The sequence below is a fragment of the Melanerpes formicivorus genome, unplaced genomic scaffold, assembly GCF_026170545.1.
Source record: "Melanerpes formicivorus ecotype bairdi unplaced genomic scaffold, bMelFor1.0.p_v2 SCAF_116, whole genome shotgun sequence".
NCBI lineage: Eukaryota > Metazoa > Chordata > Aves > Piciformes > Picidae > Melanerpes > Melanerpes formicivorus.
In genome coordinates, this window is record NW_027142468.1 from 79,446 (window position 1) to 98,986 (window position 19,541).

At 60.6% G+C, this 19,541-nt stretch overlaps 1 protein-coding gene across 1 annotated transcript in view; it reads left to right on the forward strand.

Moving 5' to 3' along the window:
* Nucleotides 1-323: 323 nt before the first annotated feature.
* The window catches only part of LOC137456103 (hydrocephalus-inducing protein homolog), a 66,042-nt gene continuing 46,824 nt past the window's right edge, over nucleotides 324-19,541 (forward strand). Inside the window, exons 1-16 of the mRNA XM_068167408.1 lie at nucleotides 324-362; nucleotides 1,111-1,227; nucleotides 2,683-2,817; nucleotides 3,503-3,702; nucleotides 5,421-5,545; nucleotides 6,229-6,427; nucleotides 7,762-7,927; nucleotides 9,294-9,393; nucleotides 11,213-11,331; nucleotides 12,535-12,758; nucleotides 12,885-12,952; nucleotides 14,074-14,309; nucleotides 15,051-15,151; nucleotides 15,889-16,024; nucleotides 18,017-18,181; nucleotides 19,121-19,273. Coding sequence (XP_068023509.1) covers nucleotides 324-362; nucleotides 1,111-1,227; nucleotides 2,683-2,817; nucleotides 3,503-3,702; nucleotides 5,421-5,545; nucleotides 6,229-6,427; nucleotides 7,762-7,927; nucleotides 9,294-9,393; nucleotides 11,213-11,331; nucleotides 12,535-12,758; nucleotides 12,885-12,952; nucleotides 14,074-14,309; nucleotides 15,051-15,151; nucleotides 15,889-16,024; nucleotides 18,017-18,181; nucleotides 19,121-19,273 — 2,283 coding nt within the window. The remainder of the gene's footprint in view (nucleotides 363-1,110; nucleotides 1,228-2,682; nucleotides 2,818-3,502; nucleotides 3,703-5,420; nucleotides 5,546-6,228; nucleotides 6,428-7,761; nucleotides 7,928-9,293; nucleotides 9,394-11,212; nucleotides 11,332-12,534; nucleotides 12,759-12,884; nucleotides 12,953-14,073; nucleotides 14,310-15,050; nucleotides 15,152-15,888; nucleotides 16,025-18,016; nucleotides 18,182-19,120; nucleotides 19,274-19,541) is intronic.

Consider the following 19,541-nt stretch of genomic DNA (forward strand, 5'->3'; position numbering starts at 1 on the left):
CAGGTTGGGGCCCTCCCAGGGGGCTGGGTTTGCAGGCTGCAGGCTCCTGCCAGCTGCAGAGGGGCCTCAGCCCCTGGCTGTGCCTTGTCTGGCTCAGTGTTTGCTGCAGCTGTGCCTCAAGCTGCTTTGCTGCAGAGCTGCTGGCCAGAGCACACAGCCCCGAGGGCAGAGCAGGGAGGGAGGCTGCTGAGCAGCAATTGCCAGCAGCAGACCTGTGACATACTGGTTGTGGGTTGCCCTGGCCAGCCCAGGAGGTTGGGAAGCCCTCAGCTGGGCACACAGAGAACTGGCAGCATGCTGCAGCTGCTGGCTTCAGCCTGGCCATGGCTTGTGTGGAGCAGCAGGAGAGCTGCCTGGGTCTGGTGAGTGGGAGCAGCACAGCTGGGAGAGGGGAGGCAAAGCAGGGAGGAACTTTCTCCTAGCAGTGCCTCTGCTCTGCCAGCATTTGCTGCTTGTGTGCATTGCCAGGCTGCTGCTGCAGTGGAGTTGAACAAAAGCAGCAGCACCAGAGCAGGACCAAAGAGCCACTGAAAGCTCCTGGCAGAAGGAGCTGCCAAGTCCAGTCCTCCTCCAGCTGCCCAGTGCTGCAGAGAAAGGAGCTGAACCTCGCCAGCACTCAGCTCTCCTTGTCCTGCCTTCCCTCCTCTGCTGCTGTTCTCTCCTTAGCAGCTCCCAGGCTTTACACTGGCAAAGCTCTTTGGGGCTGTGTGGGCCTCGGCCTCCCTGCCTCAGAGCAAAGATCATCCCCAGAGTGTTTCCCCTGGAGCCTCCTGTCCATTGCTGGCCCTCAGCTGCTCCATGAGTGCTGCCAGCACTGTCAGGGAGTGCTCTGGTGCTGTGTGACCACAGCAGCACAGGGCTTTGCCCTGTGTTTGGGAGAGGGAACCTGGAGAGACAGCCCAAGAGCTGCTTAGCCTGAGCCTGCTCAGCACAGCCCAGCTCCTCTTGAGCCACCCAGGAGCCAGGTGGGAGAGCTTCTGCTTGCCCAGGCTGAGCTGGGCAGAGGGACTCGCCAGGAGACTGGGCTGGACTGGAGAGCAGTGTAGGGTTGTCACTCATGAGTCCTGCTGCCAGCAGCTGAACCTCTCCCTGCTCTCTGTGCACCCCCAGCTGCCAGCTGCCCTGCAGCAGAGCTGCTTTGAGCCTCTCCCAGCAGAGGTGGTCTTCCAGAACTACCTCCCCCACCAGGTCTACGAAGCGACGCTGGTTCTGCGCAACAAGGGCAGGGTAAGTGCTGGGGGGTGGGAGGAACCTGCCCTCTCTGGGCATGCTGTCTCTGACACTGCCATGTGCTGCTGGGAGCTAGCCCAGAGGAGCTTGCCTAGAGAGCAGCCTTGCCTCTGAAAGCCCTGGCTTGCTGAGAATGTTGAGGGCTCTGCAGCTGTTCTCTCGTCTCACGCTCTGCCTCAGGTGTGCAGCGCATCCTGATGGCTCCTTGGTTACTCTTGCCTTTGGGGAGGGCCTCTCTGCCTCTCACAGCCTGCTTAGCTGCTTCAATCCCCTGACAAAGCTCAGGGCTTGTCTTCTCTGCTTGAGGCTGGAATAAGTCCTAGGGAGTGGCACTGAAACTCCAGGAGAGGTGTTTGGAAAGAGCAGTGGAACAGACTGATGGAGCAGCAGCAAGGGGAGGCCTTTAGGCACGACCTGGGGGTCCTGCTACGCTTCATTCAGCCCTGCTGGGGCTTTCCTGGAGCTCTGCTTTCCCTTTGGAACACCACAGCACATCCAGAGCCATCTCCTCCTGAAGGTCTCCACCTGTGCTTGGAAAGAATTGGTGGTGCTGAGGAGATTCCCCAAAGAAGTGGAGCAGGGAAATGCTGCCAAATGCCAGCAGTTTTGTTCCTGTGGAAAGAGGAAGATTTGAGACCCTTTGAATTTGAGCTGGGGAAACATTTGCTGGAGTGAGGCAGGTGCCCAGAGCAAGCTGGTGAGAAGAGACAGGAGGGAGGAGTGGGGCTGGGTTCAAAGGTGCTCCAGGAGAGAAGCCTGTGCACACAGGGGCTTCTCTTGCCAGGCAGCAGGCAGTGTGCTGGAGGCAGAGAAGGGTCAGCAAAGGAAGTGTCCTGGAAGCTGCTGCTCTGCAGTGGGGAGCAAGATGTGAAGGGGAGAGGAGAGCAGCTGGGAAGGCAGAAGCAGCCTGCATGAGAGCAGGGGAAGGAGCTCCCCCCCACACACCTCCCTCCTGGGGGAAACAAGGGGACAACAAAAGCTGTGGGGGAAGAGCAAGAGCAGGCCAAGTGTGTCCTGAGAGAAGAGGCTTTGCCAGGGCTGTGGCTGGAAAGAGAAGCCCCTTTGGCAAGGAAGGCTGCAAAGTGTGGTCCCTCTCAGTTCCTGCTGGGGAGAACAGAGCCATTCCTGCTCTGGTGCCTGGCTTGGGAGTGTTGGCAAGAGGCCCCTGGGACATTGGTGTGCTCCACACTGACCCCAGACACTGTGCTGCTCTTTCCCCTTTCCTCGTTAAAATGGGCCTCAGTTTCTCCTTTCCTCTGGCTCTGCTTCACAGCAGGGCTTGGGCCTGCAGCCCATGTCCCACAGCTCCTTTGCCCAGGCAGCAGGAACTTGGCTCCAGCCTTGTCCTCTGTGCTGGAAGTGCCTTGGGAAGGAAGGATGGCAGCTGGCCATGGCCAGGTTTCTTCTCACAGTGCCACAGGTGGCAAAATCCCAGTTGTGTCTTCCCTGCAGGTTCCTCAGTGGGTGAAGGTCATCCTGGAGACCTCTCCTTACTTCAAGTTGGTTGGCCCCAAGGATGTGTGCCAGAAGGTAGCACCTGGCATGGCTTCTACTTACTGCATCCTCTTCACCCCTGAGGAGAACAAGGTGAGGCTGCAGGTCTCAAGAGGTTGCTGCCTGCAGTGGTAGGAGGAGCCAGGGAATTCCAGGCCTGTCAGCCTGACCTGAGTGCCAGGCAAGGTTATGGAACAGGTCATCTTGAGTGCAATCACACAGCCCTTACAGGATGGCCAAGGGCTCAGGCCCAGCCAGCATGGATTTAGGAAGGGCAGGTCCTGCCTGACCAACCTGATCTCCTTCCATGCCCAGGTGACTGCCTGGTGGCTGTGGGGAGCTGGGAGCCACTGCTGATGGTGATGTGGCAAAGGCCTTTGGGCAATGTGCCTGAGCATCCCTGCCAAGCTTCCAGGAGGTGCCTGCATTGCTGGGACTGCACTTGGCACCGTGGCACAGCTGGGTGCCTTTCCCAGGCTTCAGTGGCTCTGGGGGGCTGGCACCCCTGAGGTGGAGTCACTCTGGGCTGCCTCAGCATCCAAGCATCAGAGAATCTGCTTTGGTGCTGCTGGCCTGCTGAGAGAGCAGGTGGGGCAGAGGGGCTGGCTCAGCTCTGATCCTTCCCAGCCCTGTGCCAGTTGTGCTGCAGGAGAGAAGGGTGCCCAGGGGCTGCTGCATCTCTGCCTGCAGCTGGCAGTGAGACAAAGCCCAGCAGCTTCCCTTCTGCCCTGGGGCTGGCACTGCCTGCAGCCTGCTGAGGCTGTTCCTTTCCCTGCAGGATTACTGTCACCAGCTGCTCTGTGTCACCCAGAGGGAGGAGTTCACTGTGCCCATCCGGGCTGTAGGTGCCCAGGCTGTGCTGGACTTCCCCCAGCAGCTAAACTTCTCCATCTGCCCAGTCAAGTACAGCACCCAGAGGACTCTGCTGCTCCGCAACGTGGGCGAGCGGGAGGCTCACTACAGCCTCAGCACTCAGAGGTGAGGAGCTCAGCATCCTGCTCTGCTCTTCAGGCCAGGCTTTGCTTGTCCCTGCCTCTGCTTTCTAGGCTGGGATCTCCTGGGCCAGGAGTTGCCTTGCCATTTGCAGCTCTTGAAGTGAGGTTTCTGGGTGGCAGGGAGCCAGGGGGAAGCTCAGAGTGCCAGCAGCCCTTCCAGCCCTGTGCTCTCCAGCAGCCCTTCCAGCCCTGTGCTCTCCAGCAGCCCTTCCAGCCCTGTGCTCTCCAGCAGCCCTTCCAGCCCTGTGCTCTCCAGCAGCCCTTCCAGCCCTGTGCTCTCCAGCAGCCCTTCCAGCCCTGTGCTCTCCAGCAGCCCTTCCAGCCCTGTGCTCTCCAGCAGCCCTTCCAGCCCTGTGCTCTCCAGCAGCCCTTCCAGCCCTGTGCTCTCCAGCAGCCCTTCCAGCCCTGTGCTCTCCAGCAGCTCTTCCAGCCCTGTGCTCTCCAGCAGCCCTGCTCTGGTGGCATTGCCAGCAGCTGGGCTCTGCAGCCTCACTGCAGGGAGCTGGATGCAGTGTATGGGGCACCTGCTGTCCTTCTTTACTCTAAGGCCCTTCTGAGGGCTGAATCTCCTCAGCACTGAGCCAGGAGCTCTCTTTCTGATCCCCTGGGGGGTTGGTTTTCCTTCTGCTGTCTGCAGTGAAGGGAGCTAACTCCACTTGGTGTCTGGTCCCCAGTGGTGGTCCCCAGGGCTCAGTGCTGGGGCCAGCTCTCCTGAACACTTGCTCAATGCCCTGGGTGAGGACATTGGGGCTCCCTCAGTCAGTTTGCAGACAGGCCCAACTGGGCAGCAGTGCTGAGCTGCCTGTTAACCTACAGAGGCACCTGGCCAGGCTGGATCAAAGGCCAAGCCAATGGCATGAGGTTGATCAAGGCCAAGTGGCAGGGCCAGTACCTGGGTCACAGCAACCCCCTGCAGCACTGCAGGCTGGGGGAAGAGTGGCTGGAAAGATGCCCAGCAAAGACCTGGGGTGCTGCTCAACAGAGGCTGCAGATGAGCCAGCCGGTGGCCAGGTGGCTGAGCAGGCCAACAGCATCCTGGCCTGGGTCAGCCATGGTGTGGCCAACAGGAGCAGGGCAGTGTAGCCTGCACTGGGCACTGGATGCACAGCCTGAGTACTGCATTGACTTTTGGCCCCCTCACTGCAGGGAGCACACTGAGGTGCTGGGGTGGCTCCAGGAGGGACTACAAAGCTGCTGAAGGGTCTAGAGCAAAAGTCTTGTGAGGAGAGGCTGAGGGCACTGGGGATGTTTAGCCTGGAGGAGGCTGAGGGCAGATCTTCTGTCTCTCTTCAGCTCCCTGACAGGAGGCTGGAGCCAGGCAGGGCTTGGTCTCTGCTCCCAAGGAACAAGTGCTAGGCCACGAGGAAATGCCCTCAGTTGTGTGTGGCCTGGGACATGAGGAACAATTTCTTGCCCTTGAGGGTTGTCAAGGCCTGGTCCAGGTGGCCTGGGGCAGTGGTGGAGTCCCCATCCCTGGGGGGTTGGTGTGGTGCTGAGGGCCATGGTTTGGGGGTGCCCTAGCAATGGGAGCATGGTTGGAGTGGAGCTGAAAGATCTCTTCCAGCCAAAAAGGTTCTCTGCTTCTGCTGCTTGGGGCTGCTTTGCTCCTTGCTTGCAGAAGGCAGCTGCAGAGCAGTGGCCTGCAGCAGGGCTGTGGTGCCCAGGTCTCTGCAGCAGCCCTGCTGTGTCTCTCTCTTGCAGCCCATTCTCTGCTGAGCCCTGTGTGGGAGCTCTGGGGGTCGGTGCTGCTGTGCAGGTGGCTGTGGAGTTCCTGCCGCTGCGGACCGGGGAGCACCGCGGGGTCCTGAGCCTGCACTGGGACTCAGGTCAGTGCTGGGCACTGCCTGCCTGCACTCTGTGTCCCTGGCTGCCCACTGCAGAGCCTGAGCTTTGGTTCCCAGCCAGTGCTGGGCCTGAGGGCTGACAGGAGGAGGGCAGGGCTCTGTCAGACGCTGTGGTGCCCAGGGCCTCTGGCACTCCTCTGTCCCCTGCTCTGCTTCTCCCTTGCCTTGCCTCAGAGCCTTTTGCTGCACTCTCCTCCATCCATCTCCATCCCACAGCTCCCAGCTTCAGGACTAAAAGGCTCTTGGGCTCAGGCAGGAAGTGCTCACTGCCTCCTTGGAGAGGTGTCAAACTCCTCCTGGGGTGGGAGAAGCCAAGAGCAGGCCCCAGGAGAAGTGTCAGCCTCAGCAGGCCCTTGAGGAGGAAGTGGGGAGCGGAGCTGGGACCTCCAAATGCTGCCCACAGGCTTGGCTCAGCAGAGCTGATGCTGAAGCAGAGCCTTGCTCACAGGTGCCCTCGGGGTGTGTTGTCTCTGCCTGCAGCAGAGCTTTGCTTTGTCCCTGTTGCTGCCCCTGGCTCCTGGGCAGCCTGATGTGCTCCCTGGGTGCTGCTGTGGTGCTGCAGCCCTGCAGTGAGCACTGGAGCTCTCTGGGGCTGGCAGAAAGGATCCAAATGCTGCTGTAGCTTGCAAGTGAGATGAGCAAGACTCCCCTCTGCTTTCCTGCAGGAGAAGATATTCACAGCAGCCTCAGTGGCACAGCTGTGGATGTGAACATCAGGCTGGACAGGAGCTCCTTGAGCATGGAGCAGACCTACCTGTCGCTGAGCAGCCGCAGCACCCTGCTCATCCACAACAGCAGCAGTGTGAGAGCTCACTTCCAGTGGAAGGCTGCTGCTAGTCAGGAGGAGGAGGAGCAGCAGCAGAGGTGGGTTGGAAAGCTGCACTGCAGGCAGATCCCTCTCCAAGGGTGACACTCAAGTGTGGCCTCCAGGGCTCTGGGTGCTTTGCAGTGGTTGAGGCCAGGAAAGCCCCCACAGCACCAAGGCCTGGATCCCTGGGCTTTGGGCTACTGGAGCTCAGCACTTCCCTTCCCAGCTGCATCCACACTCCAGCTGAGGATGGTGTCTTGGGGAGGAACTGCAGGGCCTGGATTTCCTCAGAGAGCAAACTGACTTGTGGGGGCCACAAAGCACTGAGGCCCAGAGATCTCTGGGCTCCAGAGGGACCATGAGGCTGAGGCAAGGCTCAGTGCTGGGCTGCACTGAGTAGCAGCACTGAGCACAGCTGCATGCAGCACAACTCTGCTGCTACTCGCTGCAGCTTCTCCTGCTGCAGCTGGCACAAGCTGGCAGGCTCCTTTCCCAGCCCTGTGCAGGGCAGAGTGCTTCAGGGGCCCAGAAGGTTGAGGCTATCCTGCTGCAGGCTGTTAACTGCCTGCTGGTGTCCCAGTTTCCAGCACCAGGAGCTATTTCCACCCTGCCTTGGAGGCTGAGCAGAGCTGGGAGGTGGAGGGTTCTGCAGGGAGGGTGGAGCAAGGCAGGACTTAGAAGTCCAGTTGAGTTTCAGCACCTGTGTCTTTGTGGTGGTGGGAGATGGGGCAGGCTCTCCAAAGGCTGCCTGTGGTGAAGCTTGGAAATTGCCACCTCAGGCAGCAGAGGAAGAGCTGGAGCCCAGGGGCTGAGCTGGAAAGCACACTGCAAAGCCTGGGGGATCCCGGGAAGCCTTGGGTGACTTTCCAGCCCCAGGTGCATGGAGGGATCTGGAGTTAGTCTGAAGCCACAGCTGGGGAGGAAAGTGCCTTCAGCTGGAGTGCTCTTCAGGGGCTTGTGAGCAAGTCAAGTTCAGTGTGGTTGGGCCAGGCAGGCCCTAGAGGCCAGCCCCAGGTTCCCCTCGCTCAGTGCTTTTCCTTGCCCAGTGTGTGGCTGCTGTGCAAGCTCAGGCTGTGCAAAGAGCAGCCCTGAGCAGCTCCAGGGGAGGAAGAGCCACTCGAGGCTGTTGTTGGAGCCTCCATCAGCTGTGGCAGTGGCTGTGAAGCAGGAAGGCTCCCGGGGGGCTGCTGCCTTTCACAAAGCTCTTCCGAGCTTGCAAGCAGGGAGTGCGAGTGGCCAGGGAAGAGGCAGGGATCGTGGGCTGGGAGCCGGGGGCTCGGGGGCAGCCCCTTGCTGTGCCGCTGCTGTGCCTCCCCGAGCGCTTCTGCCAGAGCCTCTGCAGAGCTGCTGGTGATGCCCTTGTCTGCTGGGCTTTGTCTCTGGGCTGCAGGCTGTGGGGGCAGTTCAAGCCGCGTCCCCCCCTGGAGCCCAGGAAGCAGCCTGCGCCCCAGGGACGCCGTTCCCGGCTCCCCCGCATCTTCCAGCAGCAGAGGGCGAAGGCGCAAGGAGAGTCCCTGCTGTGCCGCTCTGAGGAGATCTTCACCATCGAGCCGCTGGTGAGCCGCAGCTGAGAGCCCTCCTTCCTCCTCCTCCTCCTCCTCCTCCTCCTCCCTGGGGAGGTCCCTTGGCAGATCCTGCCCCCAGCTCCCGCAGAGGGAGTGGAGCTGGCAGGGCTTGGTGCACAAAGCCTTGGTGAGCTGCAGGGCCCTGGCAGGCAGCGAGAGCCTGCTGGCAGCTGAGCAAAAGAAGGGCACTGCCTCGGTGTCCTTCCAGCCCTCAGAGGGCTCTGCGGTGTTAGCTGCAAGGACATCCCCTCCGTGTGGCTCGGGGGCTGCCCAGAGGCTGTTAGAGCACTGCAGGTCCCAAACCACCTGAAGAAGGGAAGGAGAGGAGGCAAAGGGCAGCTGAGTTATGGCAATAGCAATCCCCTCCTGGAAGCCGGGCTTCCACCAGCTCTGAGTCTCCCTGCCAGTGTCACCTGTGAGCCTGGGCCCCAGGCTGGCAGGTTGAAAGGGGCTCTGGGAGTTGTGGTGCCCCTAGGTACAGAGAAGGGCTTGCTGCTGGTTCTGGGAGCCCAAGGCCACATCCTGCCACCAACCAGAGCCCTGACTCGGAGGGAGAGCATGGTCTGAGCTGGAGAATGCTGCTGTCTGAGCAGCATCTCATCTGGGAGTAAAGCCTGCAGGAATCCCAACCTCTTCTTTCTATGCAGAGAGGTGAAATGAGTGTGAAGGAAGGGCTCAGCTGCTCTTGCTGCTTCCTCCTGGAGCCCATGGAAGGCTGAGAGCCAGCAGCAGCAGCACCACTGCGCTGTCCCAGCACAGCAGCTGGCAGCAGCAGGATGGGAGCAGGAGGTTGTGGCAGAGCAGTAGGGATGTTGGAGGCAGTGGGAGGTGAGCAGCATCCTGTGGTGTGTCAGAGCTGCTTTGGGAGTGTGTTGGGGGCTCCTGCTTGGTGACAGCTGCACTGTGTCTCCACAAGCAGCTGAACCTGCTCTCCAGCTTGTGAGGGGCAGCAGTCTGGCTGCCCACAGCACTGAGTCCTGGTGCTCCTGGTAATGATGGAGGGACACCAAGTGCAGCCTGGCCTCAAGCCTTGGGAGTGGAAACCTTTCCTCACTGGCTCTGGGGATGTGCCACACTGTGCTCTAGGACTGACTTAGAAGTGGGCTGCTCCATGGCTCTCTGCCCTTCTGCCCTGTCCAGCCTTCTCAGTCTCTTGGTTTCCCAGGCTTCCCTCCCCTCTGGAGCAGGTTCCCTTGCAGAGCTCTGCCTGTGCCTGTCTCTCCTCCCCCAGCCCAGCACATGTGGTGCTTGCTCCTCGCTCTCCCTTGGTGCTCTGAAGAAGGGCTGCAGGGCTGTGGCTGCAAACATGAGCTGGAAGCTTTGGTGATCAATGGTTTGCTGCCATCCTCTCTTCTAGGAGGGAGAGGTGTGGCCAAACTCCTCAGCTGAGATCCAGGTGACCTTTAAGCCCCAGGCAGCCAGAGTCTATGAAGCCAAGTTCTACTGTGACATCTCAGGTACAGCTCCATTCTGCTGCTCTCTGCCCCAGGCTGCAGGCCAGGCACAAGCAACCTTCCAGCCCCCTGGCTCCTGCTCGAGTTGCTAGGAAGGGTCAGTGGCCAACAGGACCCGTGCCTGCTGTCCCTGTGGCTCCCAGCTGCTCTGCTGTCCAAGGCCAGGGCTCAGGACACTGCCTCTGGACCACTGAGTCCAGAACATGTGAGGCAGGGAAGGGCTCAGGTTTCCTGCCATGGGTTTGCCAGCCTTTGCTCTGCTGGGAGGTGTCTGTGAAGGCCAAGGAGCTACAGAACACAGCAGCCCCTAAGCCCCTCTAGCCTGTTTCCCTCCAAGAGGAGTCCTCATAGCCTGGAGGCATCCTGGGGCTCCTGAGGTGGTAGGAGCTGAGTTCCAGAGTGCTGCCAGCCCCTGGATCTCCTCCCACTGGTCAGCTACTGCCAGCGCTTAGGTGGGGAACCCTGCTGAATGCAGGGTGCCCTCCAAAGGAGCATCTCTGGCCAGCAGGTGCTTCTCCCTGCCTGGGAAGTGTCTCCTGGCAGCTCTGAGGCTGTGCTTCCCCTGGGTGGCGTTGCTCAGGGCTTGCTCTGCTCAGCAGGAGGTCTCTCCCTGGCAAGCTGAGCCCCAGCAGCCTGCTGGATGAGCTCTGTGCCGCTGCTGTCTCCCTGCAGGGTGCTCAGGCTGTTGGTGGCAGCAGCCAGCACTGCCCCCTGAGTGACACCAGCTCTGCCCTTCCAGAGGTGGTGGCTGTGCTGTGCTAGCCCAGGGCAGGGAGTGCTTGTAGCCAGGTTCAGGCTTCCTTGTCCTTCCTCTCCATCTCTGCAGGGTGCTGCTCAGGCTGTGTCTCAAGGGTGGGAGCTCGCTGCCAGGCTTTCTCCACGGAATCTGATGGGTGTCCTCACCTCCAGAGCTCATGGAGGTCCAGCAGCCCAGCTCCCACTCTTGGAGGGTGCTGAAAGCACCAACCCTGCTCTGCTGCTTTGTTGATTTCCTTCCTGCCCCAAGCCAAGGGACACAGATGCCAGGGAACAGCTTTTGACTTGCCCAGGAATTGGGCCTGGTTCCCTTGGCCAGTGCCACCTCCAGTGTGAGCCCAGGGCTTGTGTTCCCAAAATGTCTTCCTGCCCCAGCTGCACTTGTCAGAGCTGGGCAAGGCAATTCTTGCTTCACAAAGTTGCCAGTGCTGAGCTGCTGGCTCTGGGCTTTCTGCTCTGCTGAGGGAGATGTCCATCCCTCTACAGCAGGGGTGGATCTCCAGGGCTTGTGCCAGGAGAGGTTTTGCATTGCAGAGCAATAAGAGAGCTACTTGCACACAGCCCTTGAGCTGCTCTGGGGCTCCAGGAGGCAGAGCTGAGCAAATGCTCTGTCTTGGGAGAGAGAAGCCTGCTCTTGACAGACCCTGCTGGGCCTTCAGGAGAGCTTCACTTCTTGCAGCCATTCTGTGGCAGATGAGCATTCCAAAGCAGCGGGTCCCCTGTGCTGCCAGGGTGGAAACTGTCCCAGAATCAAGGTCCCTGTGAGTTGAAAGAAACCAAGGAGTCAATTAATTTTGCTCCTTGATTCCTCCAAGCCCCTTGGCTGACCTCCTCAGACCTTCAGCATGTTTGACACTGAGGGTGGTGAGAGCCTGGCCCCAGTTGCCCAGGGAGGGGTAGGTGCCCCACTCCTGGAACCCCTTCAGGTCAGGTTGCTTGGGGCTCAGAGCCAGCTGCTGTGCCTGCAGCTGTTCTGCTGAGTGCTGCTGCTTGGGCTGGCTGCCCTTGGAAGCTCCCTTCCCACCTCAGGGCCTCAAGGAGTCATCCAATGGAACTCTCTCCCCAGGCCGTGAGGCCAGGCTGCCTCTGCACATCCAAGGGGAAGGCCGAGGGCCCTGGCTCTGCTTCAGCCTTGAGCAGCTGGACCTTGGGCAGGTGTTGGTTGGATCCAGCAGCAAGTCTGAGGTGAGCAGCAGGGGCTGGCAGGGCTTGGGGGGAAGTCCTACTATGGAGACAGGCTGTGGGAGCTGGGGCTGTTCAGGCTGGGGAAGAGAAGGCTCCAGGGAGAGCTCAGAGCAGCCTTCCAGGAGCTGAAGTAGCTCCAGGAGAGCTGGGGAGGGACTTTGGCCAAGGGCTGGGGGAGAGGAGGAGAGGGAATGGGGTGAAGCTTGGGGAGGGCAGCTTGAGACTGGAAACTAGGAAGATTCTTTAGAGTGAGAGGAGGGAGAGCCTGGCACAGGCTGCCCAGGGAGGCTGTGGCTGCCCCCTCCCTGGAAGTGTTCAGGAGCAGGCTGGATGAGGCCTGGAGCGGCCTGGGCTGGTGGGAGGGGTCTCTGCCTATGGGGGGGGTTGGAACTGGATGAGCTGGAAGGTCCCTTCCAACCAAGCCATTCCAGGATCCATTCTATGAAGTCCTGGCTGCTTGGCATCAAACCCCCAAAGGCTGAACTTCCCTTTGGCTTCTGCCAAGCAGCAGCAGGCAGCATCCTCTGCCTTTGCCAGCTGTCAGCTTGTGCTGCTCTGGGCTGGACCTGCAGGCCAAAAGCCCAAATGGAAACCGATTGAGATTCCCTCCCCCTTTCCCTTTCCTGGTAAGGTAAAGCAAATCAGGCAGGAGAAAGGAGAGGTAAGATCAGGGAAAAAATGGTCTGGAATCTGTTTGGGAGTGAAAAAAGGTAATTTTATCTATCTCTATGTATCAGTAACAGGGCAGGTTCCAAAGGGATAGGGTGAAGGGCAGGGGGCAAAGCATCCAAAGGCAGCCCCAGCTGGCACTGGATTCCCTTGGTGCCAGTGGCTGCAGCTCTTCAGGAGGTGTGGATGCAGCAGGGAGCAGCAGGGGGGGGATGCAGCAGCCCTGGGGAGCCTTCTGTGCAGCAGTGGCTGTGCAGGGGAAAGAGAGAGCAGGAGCAGAGCTCTGCCCTGCCTAGCAAGGCTTGCTGGGCAGGGAGGGGCAGTGGCATAGAGCCCCTTGGAGCCAGGGGCCCCCTCCTCCTGGGAGGGGGAAAGCCAAGTCTCTCTCTGCCCAGCCAGAGCAGCTGGGGCTGGGCTCTTTTCAGCCCCCATCAAGGGGGGTGTAACCCTGCAGGGAGGTGCTTGGGCAGGACACAAATCAGCCTCCTGGAAGGAAAGAAAGTTCCTTAGGGGTTTCCATTGGCTGTCTTGCAGGTGATCCTGCACAACAAAGGAGCCATCCATGCCTCCTTCAGCTTGGTCCCTCCAACTACAGCTCTGGGCCCCTGCTTCAGCTTCTCCCCCTGTCAGGGCCTTCTCTTGCCAGATGAGTTCCAAGTCATCCAGGTCTGCTTCTGTCCCCCTGTCCTGGGGCACTTCACAGAGGAATTCAGGTTCAGTGTGGAAGGATGCCCTGAGCCTGTGACCTTGACTGTCAGGTGAGAGGCTGAGTGCAGCCCCCTGTGCTGTGAGAGCAGCTTTGCAGCCTGCCAGCAGCAGTGCAAGCTGCAGGCTCTGCAGTGCTCTGCAGCCAAGCCAAGGCCTCCTCTGCTGTGTCCCCCCAGGGGCTGTGTCTCTGCACCCCCTCTGCGCTTCGATGTCCCTTGCCTGCGCTTCGGGGACGTCTCCTATGGTGAGTGTGGCCTGGCCTTGGAGCACAGCCCGAGGGCTCTGCAGCCCCAGAGTGCAGCCTCAGAGCCTCCAGCACTGGTGGCCCTCCAGAGCAGCCTGCAGGAGGTTCAAGCAGGGCTGCAGGCTGCCTGGGCAGGGCTTTGCCATCCTGAGGGCACAGAGGCCCAAAGGACTGGCAGAGCAGGGTCTTGTGGGGTCCCTGATGGTCTGATCAGCCCCAGGCTGCCAGTCCTTGGCAGCAGGATGGCTGTGAGAGCCCCAGCAGGGCCCAGGGGCTGGGACTGCAGGAGGAGGGAGTTGAAGCTCTGGCCCAGCCCATAGCTGCTGTGCGTCAATGTTGCCAGGCCTGGAGACCATTTCCCCCCTGAGCTGCAGGGTGAGATGTTGCTTGGTGCTGGGAGGGCCACTGGTTGTCAGTGCCAGGGAATGTGGCCAAGAAACAGCTCTGCCTCAGGCCCTGGTGTGCTCAGAGCCCTGGGCTCCTTCTCCTTGCCCAGCAGAGGCCCAGCTCTGCTGCCTGAGCACTGAGCTGCAGGTTCTGCTGCTTCAGCTCAGGCTCCCAGAAGGCTTTTCCCTGAGGGGCTCTCAGCTCTGCCTGGGAAGCCAGTTCTGGGCTGACTGAAGAGCTGTGCTCAGCCTGGCCAGGATGCCTCTCTGTTTTCCTCCTGCTGAGGGACTTGGCTAAGAGAAGTGCTGGCCTTTGCTGAGCTGCAGCCTCCCCTCCCTCCATCCCTGCCCTGTCTCTTGGCTTCCTTGTGAGCAGACAAAGCCAGAGGGCTGCCAGCAGGCAGCAGCCTGGGCTCCAAGAGGAGAAGAGTCCTCTCCAGCTGCTGGCCTGGAGAAGGCCTTTGCAGCTGCAGGCTCCTGGTGCTTGCTGTGCCCTGCTGGCCACCCTCTGCTGAGAGCAGCCTTGGCCTTCTTGGCCAGGAGGGCCCCTGGCTGCCCGATGGGGAACTTGTTGTCCCCCAGCAGTGCCAGCACAGAGCTGCTTGGCTTCCGCGGCAGCTGCAGCTCAGAGGGAAGAGAGCCAGAGGCCAAGGGCAGCCTGAGCATGTCAGGAGATTGCCTGCAGGAGGCAGAGGAGCTGTGTGCAGAGGTGCAGAGCTGTGTCCTTTCTCCTAGGCTTCCCTCACAGCCTGTTCTGTCGCCTGACCAACACCTCCCTGGTGCCTGTGGCCTTCACCCTCCGTGTGCCCGGGGACGGTGTGGCAGAGCCCAGCGTGCCCAGCACTGCCCAGGTGCTGGACAACTCTCTGCCCTCCTGGAAGAAGAGAGCCAGGAGGTGCCTCAGGCCCTGTGAGTTCACCATCAGCCCTGGCAGAGGCACCATCCCTGCCCTGAGCTTCCAGGACATCCAGGTAGGGAGCAGTGGGGCCAGAGGGGCTTCAGCAGCTGGGGCTGAGGCTGCCCTGCTCTGGGAGAGGGCTTCAGTGCTGCTGGCTGGGAGGGGGAGGCCAGGCAGAGCCCTGCAGCAGGGCTGGGCTGTTGGGAGCTGTGCTGCTCTGGGACTTGCCTGAAGGAGCAGCCTTTGGAGCCTCTGGCTTTCAGAGCTGCTTAGGCTGATTCCTTGGCCTGCAGCTGGGCAGAGGAAGGCTGGGGGCAGCAGGAGGCTGTTGCAGGGAGAGATGTGGCTGTAGGAAGCAGTTAGCTTCTCTGCCTGCTCTTCTTCCTCCTGTGCTGTGGGCAGGATGAGTTGGATTCCCTGCAGTGCTCTGCAGGGGGACTGCAGAAGCTGTGGTGGCTGTGAGCTGAGCAGGTTCTGCTGGGCCAAGCTTCTGCAGCAGCTTCCCCCTGCACAGCTGCAGTGGTTCTGCTGGAGGCAGCAGCTCTGCCCTGCACTGCTGCTGTTCCCTGGCCATGCAGTGCTGAGTGGCAGCTGGCCCTGCTGGGGCCTGCATTCCTCTCACCCATGGCCTGGGAGCTGCCACAGGCACTTCTGCAAGCAGCTCTTGCCAGCAGCCTTGTGGTGCTGCCAGGGCCTGTGCTCTGCAGATGGAGCAGCACCAGGGCCAAGGCCTCCCTTGCTTCCCATGGCCTGGGAATGGAAAGGCAGCAGCTGTGGGGGTGCTGAAGTGTTTGGGGCTTTGCTCTCCCCCCAGGTCACCCTGTGCTCCAACACCCAGGGCTTGTATGAGCTGGCTCTGGTGGTGGATGTGGATGGTGTGGGCCAGGAGCTGCTGGCACTGCCCCTCACAGCCAGGTACCAGCACTTTCCTTGCAGGGTCTCTTGGTGCATCCAGCCCCTTGCATGTGGTTTGCTGGCTCCAGCTCCACAGGAGGAGCCTTGCATCATGAGCTGGTTCTGCCCAGGCAGAGCTGGGAGCAGCAGGGCTTGCAGGCAGCCCCCTGGAGGAGCATCATCCCAGAATGGCCAGGCCTGGCCCTGAGCCTTTTCCTAAAGGACACAGCAATTCTATGGCTGCTTGGCACTGCCCCTCCCCTGGCACAGCCTGGGGCCATTTCTCTTGTGCTGTCACTCGTTCCTGGGGAGCAGAGCCCAAGCCCCAGCTGGCTCCAGCCTCCTTTCAGGGACATGTGGAGAGCCAGGAGGGCTCTGCTCTGCCTCCTTTGCTGCAGGCTAAACGCCGCCAGTTGCTCCCAGCAGCTCTGCTCCTGCCCAGCCCTGTTCTCCAGACCCTTCCCCAGCTGTGTTGCCCTTCTCTGGACCCGCTCCAGCCCCTCAAGGCCCTTCTTGGAGGGGCCCTAAACTGCTGCCAGGATGTGAGGGGTGGCCTCAGCAGTGCTGAGCCCAGGGGGCCGATCCCTGCCCTGCTCCTGCTGGCCACGGGGTTGCTGATCCAGGCCAGGCTGCTGGTGGCAATTTGCAGCCACTCTGCTCTAGGCAGCTGTGTTCTGCTCCCTTCCATGCCCCCTGAGGGGTCAAGCAGCCTCTCCTCTGCCAGTGTCTCCATTGCCTCTGGCCCTCTCTCTGCCCAGGTGTGTGGTTCCTGCTCTGCGAGTGCCCAAGCCCGTGGTGACCTTCGGCCGCTGCTACCTGCAGCTCCCTGCCCAGCAGCTGCTGCCCCTGGTGAACGACAGCGACCTGCCAGGCTGCTATGCACTGCTGCCTCAGGTTGGCATCACCCCCACCCACCTCCTGCCCCCAGGGCTCAGCCAGGCTGTGCTGGGGAGAAAAGGCCTTTGGGAGAGAGAGACCTTGATGCTTTCCAGTCCATCCTACAGGTTTGCTGGGAACAGGAACCCACTGTCTTGGTCTGGAGAGGGAAAGAGCCTCAGTTCTTGTGAATATTCCTGTGTTAGGAAATTAGAGGCACAGAGGAGGCCAAAATAGCAACAGCTAGGCTATGTAGTACACAAATAAAGTGGATGGATCAGAAGGGGAGAGAGAGAGAAAATAGGGAGAGAGAGAAGAGGAATTCTATTGGCACCCCCCTCACCCCCCAAGACAGTTTGGGTCTGTGGAGGAAGGGTGCTGCAGCTTTGGCTGTAGAGGAGAGGTCATTGCTGTCCTCTGAGCAGCCTCTTCAGCTCCATGAGTTGTAGCAGGCACAACTTAGGACATGGAGAGAGGGTTCCTTTTGGTCTGCTTCTTCCAGGGTCTCTGTCATTTTCCCTCTCCTGGTATGCTCTCCGTTTTCCTTCAGAGCAGCATTGTCCTGCCTGCTGCCTTGGCCTCCTCCTGCCTTGGCCTCCTCCTGCCTTGGCCTCCTCCTGCCTTGGCCTCCTCCTGCCTTGGCCTCCTCCTGCCTTGGCCTCCTCCTGCCTTGGCCTTCCCCTGCCTTGGCCTTCCCCTGCCTTGGCCTCCTCCTGCCTTGGCCTCCTCCTGCCTTGGCCTCCTCCTGCCTTGGCCTCCTCCTGCCTTGGCCTTCCCCTGAGCCAGTAGTTGCTCAGATCTGTGGAACAGCTTTTCAGAGGTGTGTGTTCCAGAGAGCAGGGATAGCAGTGGCCTCTGCCCCTTTCCAGGACAGCTGCAGTCTGCTTATCTCTGCACCTTCCTGAGAGGCATCCCAGTGGCTGCTCCCAATACACATCAGCTATTGCCTGGGCAAGCAGCAAAGGTGATTTTACCTTTGTTGAGTCCCATCAAGAGAGCCAAGATTCAGTCTCTCTCAGCTGCCCAAATGTAAGCTCAGGAAGCAGGGAAATGGGAACCTTCCTGAGGATCAACTTTAGGCAGCAATTGAGACAAATGTAGGCAGCTCTTTGGGAAGCAGTTTGCGCTCTGGCTCTGGGGTGCTGTCATGCAGGAGAACTCAGAGGGTGGTGAGAAGCTGCTCTGCCAGCCCAAGCAGGGAGAGTTGTGAGTGCAGCAGCTTTGGGACCCCCTGAGGATGCTGAGGCCATCCAAGTCTTGCCTTTCATTCTGTGCCTTCCTGCCAGGGATTTCAAACTCTTTGTGAGTTGCTGCTGTGGACACCTTAAGGGTTGACATTTTTCTACAAGTTCCCTCTGCAGTAACCTTTGATTGCCAGGATCAACCCAGGCTGGAGAGCAGCCCTATGGAGAAGCCCCTGAGGGTACTGAGGGCTGCCAAGCTGCTCCTGAGCTGGCATTGTGCAGTACCAGCCCAGAGCCAGCTGTGCCCTGGGCTGGTCCCCAGCAGTGGGCAGCAGGGGCAGGGAGGAGATTCTGCCCCTCTGCTGAGACCCCCCCCTGCAGTGCTGGGGCAGCTCTGGAGTCCTCAGCACATTCAGGGACCGGCTGGAGGAGGCCACAGCAATGCTGGGAGGCCTGGAAGCCCTCTGCTGTGAGGCCAGGCTGGGAGAGTTGGGGCTGCTCAGCCTGGAGAGGAGAAGGCTCCAGGGAGAGCTTCTGGTGGCTTTTCAGAGCCTGTTGGGAGAGGGGATGGCTTGAACTAAGAGAGGGAGATGTAGACTGGATAAGAGGAAGACATTTTTTCACTCTGAAGGGGGTGAGAGCCTGCCCAGGGTGCCCAGGGAGGTGAGAGATGCCCCTCCCTGGAACCTTTCCAGGCCAGGCTGTCAGGGGTGCTGAGCAGCCTGCTCCAGTTGCAGCTGTCCCTGCTCAGTGCAGGGGGCTTGGACTGGAGGAGCTTGAAAGATCCCTTTCAGCCCAGCCCCTTCTGTGCCCCTGCCCCTTCCAGAAGCACCAGGAGGATGCTGCTGTGCTGTACTCCAGCCCCGTGCCCTGTGGGATCATTCAGCCTCACAGCTCCGTGGAGGTGCCACTGAGCCTGGAGGCCCAGGTGCCAGGAGAGCAGCACACTCCTGCCCGTGTGGCCGTCTTTGGGCGTGCAGGACACCCCCTGGTGAGTGCTGGAGGGGCCTGCTCCGTGCCACAGGGCTTGCTGGAGCCTGAGGTGTACAAGGCTTCTTGCAGGGCAAAGGGGGCTTGTACCACAGGGATCCCTGGCACTGGGTGAGGGGGAGAGGAGAGGCAGCGTGGTGCCCTCTGGGAGGGTGATCAGAGTGTGTGCCACAGCAGTGCACTGGGGACAGGGCAGATGGGGGAAGGAGCCAGCACTGTCCCTGGCTCTCCTCCTCTGCTCCTAGGAGAGGAGCAGCAACTGCTGCTTCCTTGGGGGTCTTGGGGAGGAGCAGCCAGGGACAGCCCAGAGTGCTGCTGAAGCAAAGGCTGGCTCTGGAATGAGTGAGAAGGTGCTGCAGCAAAGGCATCCAGGTGCCACCTCCAGTGCTCTTTGCTGCTTCTGCAAGAACACTGCTTTGGCTCAAGAGACCAAAAGGCTGCTGGAGTGCTGCCATCAGCTCTGTTCCTCAGGTGGTGCCAGGATTACCCCAGAGCACAAAGCAGAGCAGCAGCTTCCATCATCTCTCCTCTGCAGAGCCAGCTTGGTGCCAGCTAGGGCTGCTGGTCAAGGGGGAGCTTTGGGAGTGTTCCAAAAGCTGCTGCCCAAGCCTGGCTGTGCAGCAGCAGAAGCCAGGGAGAGTGGTTTGGGGCAAGGCTGAGCAGCAGCAGGGCTGGGAGCAGGCACAGGGCAGAGGAAGGAGAGCTGCTGGAGAGACTGCAGCCTGGGCAGGCTGCTTTCTTTCCCCCTGACAACAGCAGCTTGTGGCTTTCAGCTGGGGTCCCTCCAGAGCCCACCCTTGCTGCAGGCCTCCTGCTTCAGGCTTCCAACACTGCCAACTTCCAGCAGGCAGAGCTCTCCCCCATCCAGGAGCAGCCTCAGAGCTGTCTGACCCTTGCCAGCTTTCCCCATGGTGTTTTTCCTCTCTCCTCCCTGGAGCAGAAGGTCTCTTTGGTGAGCACTGGAGAGGGCCCAGTTGTCTCTGTGCAGCCCAGCCAGCTCGATTTTGGCAGCATCCAAGTTCTGCAGGAGGCCTCCCGGTGTCTGCAGCTCTGCAATCAGAGCCCCATCCCTGCAGCCTTCCAGGCAGAGGTGGTGAGTATCTGGAGAGGCTTCCAGTGGCAATGGCTGCTCTGTGGCCACCCGGGGCTCAGTTCTCCTCTGGAGCCTTTCCAGCTGGCTGCCTGAGAGAGCAAGCAAGATCTTCCACCCCCAGGTGGCCAGAGGAGCCTGGCTGTGGGGGCAGGTTCAGCTGGGGCAGCCCTCAGGAGCCCAGAGCTTGAGGAGATGTTTGAGCAGCAGTGAGCCTGGAGCCTGTTGCCAAGCTCTCCCTTTCCTTTGTGGAAGGTCTCTGGCTGTGAGA